Here is a 12,033-nt window from a genome sequence, read left to right on the forward strand (position 1 = left end):
TTTTATAGATTTGATTAATTTATACAATGCTTAGCATTTATTATTTATTATTATATTGCACCGCTGTAACACAAGAAACATTCAAATAACCACAAGATAATATGTACATCGACACAAGCTTTTCTGTAAGTTTTTTTTCAAGGTAAATACAGGTCTTTCCAAAGGACACTTGGAGACTCCAAAATGACAGTTATAAATCAAATGATGTAAGAAGTCCATATAATTCCGAATTGTGCACTCCAAACCAAACATGAAAAAGTCAAGAACATAATTTTCAATATTAAAGAAAATACACATTTCACAATGCATGTATATAGTACAACAACAGAAAATGAAACCTCTAAAACATGTTTTGTGCAGAATCCATTATAAAATTCTTGCAGTCTGTATTTTACACAGCATGATGTGAAATGTCTTGGGCTGCTCTGAAATCTCTGCTGTTACAGTGATTTGCTGAAATCTGGATGCGAGTCACTATTCTCTCTGCCATCTCCGGTGAAATTGGCTGGGTTTTCTCTGCTTTATAGCTCTATTTTGGACTGACAATTTGAATGCATACATTAATGGCTTGTTTCCACCGAGCGGTACGGTACAGTACAGTTCAGTACGGTACACAAATCTTGCCGTTTCCATTGTCAGAAATTGTGAATGGTACCCTAATTCTGTACCGTACCACTTTTTTGGGACCCTTTCATTGGAGTACCAAGCACAACATTACCAATAGTACTGGTACCAAAAGGGTGAATTTGCTTCTTATTGCTTTAACAAGCTTATCTAAGCTAAGTTCTGTTCTACTTCCTGTAGGTTTCTGAAAAGCCCTGCTGCACAGGAAGCGTGTGAGTATCTCATGAAAGTTCTGGGTAAAAGTCCATTATTACTGACAGAACTGGATCTGAGTGACGATAAATTAGGAGATCTGGATGGGGAGAAGCTCTCTGCTCTTTTGATGGACTCTCATAGTAAAGTGGAGAAAATCAAGTAAGTAAACATGATTTTATATTTTATATATAAATTATAACTTCTCTCTTTTTTTTTTTTTTCATTTTAACTGACTGTCAATCATGTGTGAGCAGATATGAAAAGCTGTTGGTCTAATGTGTATTGAATATGTATAATAAATAATGCTGTTTCTGTGTTTAGGCTGAATAATTGTGAGCAGACAGAGAACAGCTGTTCAGTTCTAGCTACTGTTCTCTCCTCCAAAACCATCCTGAAAGAGCTGAACCTAAACAGTAGCCATCTGCTGGACTCAGGAGTCAATGAGATCTGTGAGGGACTGAAGAATCCTGTGTGTCAGCTGGAGATACTCAAGTGAGTACAGTTCACTATCAGCTACACTCAACACCACAGAAATCACAGGAATATGGCTAACTGGATATTCTGTTCTTTTGTCAAAAAAAAAAAAAAAAAAAAAAAAATATATATAAGCCTGTATTCAACTTTTTTTACTAATATAAATATTTGTATTTATAAATATAAATGTAAAATCTGCCAGATGTACAAATGTTAGTGTTATTTGCTTGATTCAATTTACAATGCATTATTATAGTCTACAGAAAGGTGGTAAACAGAGGTTTATGTAAAAGAGATGCTTATGTACCTTTTCAAGTAAGGCCTAAAGAAACTTATGGAAGTTATGGAAAATTGCACAGATACTTCCATGTTCTCCTCATTAAAGGCTCAGGCATTTCCTTTCAGTGCACTTATGTTACAGTCACTCATGAGGACAGATTTTTTTTACTGTTTTTTTTTATTGATGTCAAACAACAAATAATGTTTTGACTTTATCAAGAATCATCACCACCTTTCTCCCCTCTAGCGACAGCCCGGCACTGAGGTAAAATATGTTCATATGTTTACAAGCCACTGCTTCCTCAAATGAGCTTGGACTGATTTAAAACATGTTCCATTGAGCTGGGACAAATGTGTACTCTGTCAATAACTCTCCTATTTCTGAAAAATCCAGATTTTTATATCATCTCATGGACACTAATTATAAGTGGCATTTAAAGGATTAGTCCACTTTCAAATAAAATTTTCCTGATAATTTACTCACCACCATGTCATCCAAGATGTCCATGTCCTTCTTTCTTCACTCGAAAAGAAATTAAGGTTTTTGATGAAAACATTCCAGGATTCTTCTCCATATAGTGGACTTCAATGGACTCCGCTGTTGAAGGTCAAAATTACAGTTTCAGTGCAGAAAGTGGAAGTACTTGCAAGGCAATCGTTTGTGTTTATAAAGCATATACATTTGTATTTTTTTTTAGAAAATGACCGATCGTTTTGCTATATAAGACCCCTATTCCCCATCTGGTATCCTTTAAAGCCCTTTGAAGCTGCACTGAAACTGTCATTTTGACCTTCAAACGTTTGGAGACCATTGAAGTCCATTATATGGAGAAGAATCCTGGAAGTTTTCATTAAAAACCTTAATTTCTTTTCGACTGAAAAAAGGAGGACATAGACATCTTGGATGACATGGGGGTGAGTAAATTATCAGGAAAATTTTATCTGAAAGTGGACTAATTCTTTAAGGAACTAGGTGACCACAGCACACACTGTAAAACCCGATAAGTTCTGAATACTCAATTTTTCTAGAGGAGACCGTTATCTGAGGAGACATCACACACCTTGCACTTCAATTCAACAGAAATTACCTTAAATGTTGAGGCTCACACTTTAGTATTCAGCATCCAGTTCAGCCTGGTATTAAAGAATGTTTATAAAGGTTTACTACAAGTTTGTAGATTTCTTTTGTAAACTTAATATCCAATATACAGTCCTGCTAAATTCATGTCTGTTTATTAGCCTTAACCTAATCTTGGATGAAGTTACTGTTAGCGGCTAGTTTTTGCGTGTAGAAATAAAACATAGACCAAATAAAATCACGGTGTTTCCCCAAAAGCATCGTAAGACTAAATTGATCATAGAAACATTTGCCTCCGAGGGTCTCAATGATCGACTTAGCTCATGGTGCTTTTAGGAAAAACAGCTCTAAACAGTGCACTTAACAACAACAACATTCAAAACGTAGGACTGCGTTTACTGAAAAAATACCAGCTAATGTTAACATCATTGCTTATAGTGTAATTTTAACATCAAAGTAGGGCAGTGATGCTAAAATAGCATTACAAATGCACATTTATAAGCACTGGGGAAATGCTGTGCTTTTCCAACAATTAAAACATTTCTTCATCATAATACTCTTACAACATTCAAAAAGCAAATAAGAAATGTTCACATATGTTATGATTTACTTACAAGTTGTTCTATTAAGTTTGCTCCGGTCGCTTGCAAGTGACCGGTGATACAGTTTAAGTGGTTACCATGTTATCTGGTGACTTCTTGCGCTTAATTCCAGCTGTGAAACGATCCGCGGCAGATTCGTCAATTCTGCAAACATGCCGTTCTCACTACGTGATGTTGGTATCATAGATAAAGTAAAAATAAGTGATTTCATAACTTGTAACGGCAAAGCTAAGTTTAATTAAAAATAATATTTAAAAAAAAAAGTTTCAAAAACCTGGTTGTTTCGGGATTCGAACTCGTCCAAAATTAACACATCCAATCGTCGATGTGAAGTCTTATCAAAATGAGCTTCTTCAGATTTATGTGAATGTTGGTTCTTGATATTGAAGCCATTCACAATTTAACATTACATTATGACAATGGGCTGGGCCTGTGTTAACTTGTGCCTTATGCTCACAAGCTAATCGTCTGATTACTTTGCATTTATTTTGGAATTACATTTTTACATCAAAATGCTACTTCCCAAAATGTTGTCACATAATATAGCTTGCATCATAAATCAGTCTTTTTCAGTGAACAACGAAACTTCAAAAATAAGCCCTACAGTAGGCACAAGTGTACTGTACATGAAAATATTTTGAAATGTTGGTAGAGTAGCCGAAATTATCCATTCATATGTTCACATTTTCTAGACTGTAACTGCAGTCTGTTTTTCAGTTAATGCTGATTTGATGAACACTTATTCTCACAACTATCAATGCAGGCTACATTTGAATCGTCTGTAAAACATGCCTGATGCACAAAATTTTGTTTTTTGTGCAACAGGCATGTTTTACAGACAATTCAAATGTAGCCTCTACAAGAAGCAAACAAAAACACATGGGACCATATTATTAATTATATATAATATTAATCAATTTAAAAAGTAGGCTAATGTGTTCCATTATGTTTGAGGGAGCATTTTGATAAGAAAATGCCAGTCAAATGTCATATAGTTTAAGATTGTCAGTTTGTGAGCGTAACGCACAAGTTAACACAGGCCCAGCCCATTGTCATAATGTAACAAAAAAATTATGAAAGCTTTGGATATCAAGAACCATCTTATTCAAGCAGATCTAAAGTGTCTCAGTGTAATAATTCACTTCAATGGTGATTGATATCTCTCTTTTTGGACAAGTTCGAATCCCGAAACGACCAGGGTTTGATTATTTTTTTTTTTTTTTTTTTTTTTTTTTTAAACGAAGTTTTGCCATTACAAGTTATGAAATCACTTATTGTTACTTTTACAATGATATCAACAGCATGTATTTGAGAACGTTTAATTGTAATGGGCATGTTTGCAGGATTGACTAATCTGCCGCGGATCGATTCACAGCTGGAATTAAGCGCGAAAGTCATCAGATAACACGGTAACCAGTTAAACCGTAACACTGGCATGTTGAATGTATTCTTCTGATACTGTTGGTTAGAGCAACGATGTGACGTGGATGACGTCACTTAGTAAATTAAAAAATAATAATTTAAATTGGAGCGTTTACTCAAATGTTGGGCCACACAAAAACAAAACTAAATTCCTCGTTAATAAAATGTAATTGTTTAAAGTTGCGTTAACTATGTAGCAGACTTTAATTGCAGTGTTCTCAATCTTTATAAGTTAGTAGTACTGTTCGAGTTTACAGTGCATGAAAAATATCACATGGAAATATCTGAGCCACATTATTTGAAAACAGAAATATGTAACAGCTCACTGTTAGTAGTCAATTCATTGAATGATGGAAAAGATATTCTATACATGTAGTTAGTTTATAAGGCAGATTCGAGTATCCAGATCAGTGTGTGGATCTGTAGAACTCAGGCCCCTTAACTCTGAATTTACTGCATAGTGGCTGTGTGTAAAACAGTGATTCTGTTGATGCTTTAAGGCATAGAATCATTGCAGGATTTTAGCGTTTGAATTATTTCTTTAGGGCTGGAACATCATACATTTTGGTCAGCTGCTCATGGTAATCTTTTATCTACAATTAATGGTTTTATGTATCTTCATTATTGATGTTGTTCAATTATTCAGGCTCAGTGAGTGTTTTCTAACAAAGGAAAGCTGTTCAGCTCTGGCTTCAGTTCTCAGTTCAGACTCCAGCAGTCTGAAGGATCTTGACCTGAGCAATAATCAGAATTTACAGGATTCGGGAGTGAAGCTGCTCTCTAATGGACTGAAAGCAAACTGTAAACTGGAGAAACTCATGTGAGTTGATGTGTAACAGTGGGCCTTTAGTTTGTTTATAAATTTAGTCATCAGTTTTTGACTTAAACTAAGTTTGCATTTAATTTGTACAAATAACAAAATAAAGAGTAACATGCTTATTTGAAGTAACTCTGATAGTTTGTTTTGAATGTAAAAAGTAATACATTATTTTATTAATTGCATGAAAACAAATCTGACTTACAAGTAAACTTTAATTTCTGGAATTCCTATAATTAATCACATTACATTTTCATTCCTGTTGTAGACTTTCAAACTGCAGTATCACAGAAGAAGGTTATAAATCTCTGGCTTCAGCTCTGAGATTAAACCCTTCACACCTGATAGAGCTGGATCTCACAGGAAATGATCCTGGACAATCAGGAGTGAAGGAGCTCAATGATTTACTACAGGATCAGAACTATCAACTCAAGACACTGAGGTGAGATGTGATAAAGTAATACAGAATAAATGAATTACAGGTGAATTAAGATAAATTTATGCCTCTTTTCCACCATCTATCCAGCCTGTTTTCCTCGCTTAACCGAATGTGGTTTCATTTTTCATTGTGGTGCTGATAGCTTTAGAATGTAATACAAATTGATCAGTCATTTCCTTGGTAACGCAAGAGTTTACAGATGGCATTAGATGTAAATAACGATCACATTATGGAGGACGGAAGATTTTAATTTGATTATTTACTTGTGTTTACTTCACTCAAACAGCACGCTTGGCCAGCTATAGAGAAACTGTCGCCAGGCGATAGACAAGTGTCCAGTATCTACGTCACTACCCACATTCTACCAGCATGGTTTAGCACAGTAGCCAATCGTGCTGAGAATTCCAGCCTAAGAACAGTTTGACTAAAATGACTACGGTTTGTTAAAAACTGAATTATATCCTGCTTCATCTTCCCTTCTGCAGGTTTTTGGGTCCTGCTGCAGATGAAGCCTGTCAGTACGTGAGAGGAATTGTGGGTAAAAATCCGTTACTCCTGAGAAAGCTGAAACTGAGTGGATGTGAACTAGGAGACACACAAGTGAATCAGATTGCTGCTCTACTGCAGGATAAACACTGTACAGTCAACAGACTGATGTGAGTATTTTACATTGTTTTATACTGTAGAAAGCATCTTTAAGACAAAATACTATTTGATATTGCATTTACAACATAATGTATTCTAGTAGGTTAGACAAGTATGAGTGCACATTTAGAGTGCTATTATTCTATTTTATTTATATATATTTATCTATATTTTGCTCTTAACTGAAAAACTTTTGTAGCAATATTTAATTGATACAGACTATACTTTTTTTATTTTATGACTTGATTACATTTCTGTAGTATTTTTTTTACCTTATTTTTTACCTGTAGTATTTTCTACATGGAAAAAAATGTCTCTGTTCTGTTGTGTTTGTTTAATTGCTTGTGATTGTAGTAGTTGCTGCTTTCACCTCTGTGAAAAACCACTCTTCAAGACTTTAACTTTACAAGCAAATAAAACCAAGTTGGTCTGCAGAACAGGTTCGTACGGTAATTAAAAACCTGGAAAAGTCATGGAATTTTAAAACAGTGATTTCCAGGCCTGGAAAATTTTGGAAAAATAAATAAACCAGAAAGTTTTGGAAAACTAATGGAAATTTGTTTCAAAATATTTATGTTATAGAATATATGTTTAAGTGATAACATTGGTTAAACAAACTTTGAAACCTCGTAAAAATAATTTGTTTATTCGATCCACCTCAAGACTGCTGCATATAACCAATGCATTTCTGTCAAGCATGATGGCCAATCAGAAGCGTTCAGATTAGTCATCGCTGAAACGAAGAGTTTTGTTCAGTTTGTGCGGTCTGTCTGAATTCTGACTGAAACTTTTCCTATAATAAACAAAAAAGTGCAGATTGGATGTAAGATTCATGTCGCAGTGTCATCAGCTTCCGTGATTTTAACAGGAGTGTTTGTGAGAGCGCTTAAACTCGCGCTACACCCAAGTTATGGACAACTTCACAATCGGTCCCGTTCTCTGCTCTTTCTGTATACAGTTTATTCCAGTTAATGTAATTTATTTATCATACTGGTAAGATCAAATGAAGTCTTCATTTTCATAAATGGTTCTAAGATTGTTTTATCTTTGTAGCCAGAATATGATGTTCAGTTTCCCCAAACACAAAAACATTTTATGTATCTATTAATGGACATTAATAATCATTATTACAATATCAAGAGCATTAATTGACAAAAATGAACAGTCTGTGTAAATAAACATTTATGCTATTTCAAGTGCAGCTTCTGTTCCACCTTTGCAGTGTAAAGATAGCTTTTGTTAATGCTAAAATTTTATTGGTAAGAGTCTATGTAGTGCTCTGATTGACTTAAGTAATTGTTTAAAGTTAAGTACTATTTGACAAACAACAACACAGATAATTATAAAAAATTGCACTTAAATAAAATGCCCCTGGAAATCAATTTCATGGGGGCCATAATCTACCCTGTGGGCCCACATATTAAAATTTGGATACAGCTGTTTTTGGCAAAATAATTGATATGCCTCAGTGTCTCATCAGACACCCTTTCACTCCATACAACACCAACATTTTCATTTTATTATTATTTTATTCAATCTAGCTCTAGAAAAGTATCATTAAACAAGATGGAGTGACCAATATTGTTATTTTATCAACCATATTTTTTTCTTAGACATCTAGTGTCTGCCTTTTTTCTTTGCCAAAGAGCTCAGCATTGATCTCAATAATTCAGTTATACTTTTCCCTAGTTGGTTAATGCGATAGCCCTCACTATGCTAAATCCAGCTCAATTTCTATCTGATTGGTGAGTCAAGCACCCACTTCTGTCTGTCAATGAAATTCGAGGTACCAGGTACCAGTCCAGCCTTATGCTGAATGAAAAGCAGATTATGAATGTTAAATACAGAATGCACAGAACTGCTGTGAGACCAGTGAATAATCAAGATGAAATGAGTTAATAGAATAATTAACTAAATTTGAAGCAGTCGCTATAGTGATCATTAAATATGCAGCACCTGTGCATGCAAAGGGAAGGGAAGTACTTCTGTTTAGATCATCAGTCTGTTGAAGTTGTTTAGCTGTTGCACTGGGTCATCAGTCTGTGGCAGTCAAAGGCCTGGTGTTGTAGAGTATGGTTTCAGTTGTTTATCTGCCTCTTCTCAGGCTGGCTTTTGATTGATCCTGCCTCAGGTTTGCATTTCAGGATGTTCTCTTCACCCTCAGGAAAAGTCTCCAGTGAAAGTTTCACCTTTTCATGTGTTAAGTCAGTCTTTCTCCATGCAGAAGTGTAAACTCTTTCAGGAGGGGAGCTGAAAGTCCATTAGCCCCTCCTTCTTCTTCTCTCTGCAGCCGTGTCTTTGCCTCTCCGTCACTTTGTTAAACAGACTCCAGTTTATTGCTTCCTTTTTGTCCCTTTTCCAGAAGCCATCTGAAATTTGAACACTCAGAGACTGCATTAATCAAATTGAACCTTTGTAAATTCTGGCCCCAACTGTGTCTTTGTCTAAATTCCACTTTTCATCTCTTTCAGTGGTCCCTTAATATCAAAAACGTCTCATCTGGTTGAAAACAGCAGTTCCTTCATTCTATTTTAGTAAAGCAAGCTCTTCATTGTAGTTTCTTCTTTGCAAAATGCAGAAAACAGCAATAAACTACCTTGATTATCTCGGTATACTACAATTAAACAACATAATCTTTCCTTTTACAACAGCATGACACGCATATGGTAAAAGAAAAACTTTTCAAATCATAATAAGCGCACTTTTCCTATTCTACACCTGTCAGTTCTACTTACTCTTTCACTAACAACCTCTCTCAACACAGTAAAAAGCGGTACCCTACAGGATTTTTGCCTCTCCGTGCAGCCATCTGTCACTTCGTCACCATGACAGACCGTTTATTAATAGGACTTTTGTCTATTCGAGCAGACCTCTGTGACCCTAATGCAACAGAGTGGCAACTGTAGGAATTTTCTTATACTTTTATTCACCTATGAGTTTTTTGTATACTTATTATCTTTTTTTATACTTTTTGCGTGCATATCATTGCATGCACCATCCATCTTTTTAACTGTCCTCTTGACAGTAAATACAGATTAGTGCATGCATTTTTTCTTCTGGAATCAAAACTCAAAAATCTTGCTTTTTGTTAAGGTTGGAGGAGAATTTTGAGTGTCCTTACCACCACGGGCAGACTCCAACGAACAACACAAATTAAGCAAAAACAGCTTACCTTGTGGCCACCTATTGTGTTGCTTGTCCAGCCAGCCAGCTGTGGTCTTTCCCTCTTCTGCTCCATTCCAACCCTGCTCGCAGCACCAATTTGTAGTAGTGGCAAGTTTTGATGCCAGAAGATAGGTTTTATTACAAGTGAATAAAACCGAGTTGGCCTGTAGAACACAACTGCCGGACCAGCTCTCACCCAATCATTTTATACAGTTTTCCTATAGCTCTCCGCCCATGTGGGATAAATTCATCTTATATATTTTCAAACTCTGCACCAATATTGTTTATCAATTCTTCCATTTGTTGGCTGTGAGTCCAGTCTGTTTTGAAAAGTGGAACGACAGACCCCCAACCTATTTACATTAGAGGCTTCCGTTCATCATGTAATTATTCCTTAATGGCAGAACGAGAATAACAGCTTAGGTATAGTTACCATATATCTAATGGCAGAGAGAGAGGCTCCAACATACGCATGCACATCCCATTCTTTGATTGTTTACTTAATTGGTTAAGATGTTTTTACTTAAATTTTGCTAGTTTTGCTGTGTTATAGATGCATATTCTGTCAGAAATAAGGCCCACTCTCTTTGACTTTGAAAGCCCTTCTATTGCTGTAGATGTGTTTTGTGGCAGAAATAAACTGAAGAGACCTTACTGTCTTTATTTTTTTCCTTCTCTTCAGGCTGAATAATAACAGTATTACAGCAGAAGGTTGTGCTGCTCTGACTTCAGCGTTTAATTCAAACCCTTCAAACCTGATAGAGCTGGATCTGAGTGGAAATAAACTAGGAAACTCTGGAATAATGAAGATCTGTCATCTGTTGGAAAATACACAATGCAGATTGATGAAACTGAAGTGTGTATTCATTCATCTTAATTTCTGAATGATAATAAACATTTATAAAATGTCCATTTGATTAGATTATCTGAAAAAAATATCAGTTTCAGTTAACCATTTTAATTTCAGTTTGAAAATATTTTATGGAACATTTAGAAATTCAAATGAAACAGATGTTGTCTTTAAGGCATTGGTTGCAGTATGTAACATGTGTATGTTTTTTTATGTTTGTATATGTATAGACTTTCAGACTGCAATATCACAGAAGAAGGATATAAAACTTTGACTTCATCTCTGAAATCAAACTCAAACCTGATAGAACTGGATCTCACAGCAAATAATCCTGGACGATCAGGAGTGGAGGGGCTCATTGATTTACTGCGTCTTGAATGCTGTAAATTAAAGACCATCAGGTGAGAAAAGCCTTTGATTTTTCAAAATAAGCCACAGACATAGAGTCAGAGGTGTGCAGCTAGGTAGATGTGACAAATGGGCCAATGCAGAATTAGAATGGCATGAAAATGAATTTACTGAATTGCAATTCAGCAAAACTGGAACTATTTACTATAATTATGACTTTAACACATTCTCCACTTTGCTATATTTTATTGCTTTATTGTATCCATAAGGAGGATGGGAGCTGCAATATATACATGCATACAATTCTGACAACATTATTATTTTTTTTATCTTTTCTTTTTTTCTATCTAAATTTGCTTTTTTTCTTTTTATCCTTTTTTTTTCTTTTCTTTCCATTTATCAAATCTAAATTTTCTATTTCCTGTAGGTTTCTGAAAAGTCCTGCTGCACAGGAAGCGTGTGACTATCTCACTGAAGTTCTGGGTAAAAGTCCATTATTACTGACAGAACTGGATCTGAGTGAAGATAAATTAGGAGATCTGGATGGAGAGAAACTCTCTGCTCTTTTGATGGACTCTCATAGCAAAGTGGAGAAAATCAAGTGAGTCAATATGATTTATACATGATGGGCCCTATTTTAACGATCTAAGCGCATGGTCTAAAGTGCATGGCGCAGGTGCATTTAGGGCATGTCCGAATCCACTTTTGCTAGTTTAAGAACAGGAAAAAAGGTCTGTGTGCCTGGCGCATTGTCTATAAAGGTTGTCCCTATTCTCTTAATGAGGCTGTGTTTTGGGCGTAACGTGCAATAAACCAACAAGTGACTCATCTCCCATTCCCTTTAAAACCAGTTGCGCTCACACCATGGCGGATTTGCTATTTACAAGGGGGAATTTGCAAGCAGAGTGACTGAACACTTCTATAGTGAGGAAACGGATCTGCTTGTGCGCAAGGTTAAAGTGCATGAGCAGACTATCTGCGGGAAAAGCCGGATTCCACCAAAGCTTTTTTATCTTTATGCACACGATAATAATCTTTTACATTGTAATCCTTTTATTTTTAATATTTGGCATGTTTGTGTGCTGCTGCGCTTCC

General features: G+C 35.5%; 1 protein-coding gene across 1 annotated transcript in view; it reads left to right on the forward strand.

Moving 5' to 3' along the window:
• The window catches only part of LOC127499620 (uncharacterized), a 259,187-nt gene that overhangs the window by 168,712 nt on the left and 78,442 nt on the right, over positions 1–12,033 (forward strand). The window contains exons 94-101 of the mRNA XM_051870016.1: positions 805–978; positions 1,141–1,311; positions 5,321–5,494; positions 5,760–5,933; positions 6,416–6,586; positions 10,423–10,596; positions 10,821–10,991; positions 11,366–11,539. Coding sequence (XP_051725976.1) covers positions 805–978; positions 1,141–1,311; positions 5,321–5,494; positions 5,760–5,933; positions 6,416–6,586; positions 10,423–10,596; positions 10,821–10,991; positions 11,366–11,539 — 1,383 coding nt within the window. The remainder of the gene's footprint in view (positions 1–804; positions 979–1,140; positions 1,312–5,320; positions 5,495–5,759; positions 5,934–6,415; positions 6,587–10,422; positions 10,597–10,820; positions 10,992–11,365; positions 11,540–12,033) is intronic.

The sequence above is a fragment of the Ctenopharyngodon idella genome, chromosome 18 (genome assembly GCF_019924925.1).
Source record: "Ctenopharyngodon idella isolate HZGC_01 chromosome 18, HZGC01, whole genome shotgun sequence".
NCBI lineage: Eukaryota > Metazoa > Chordata > Actinopteri > Cypriniformes > Xenocyprididae > Ctenopharyngodon > Ctenopharyngodon idella.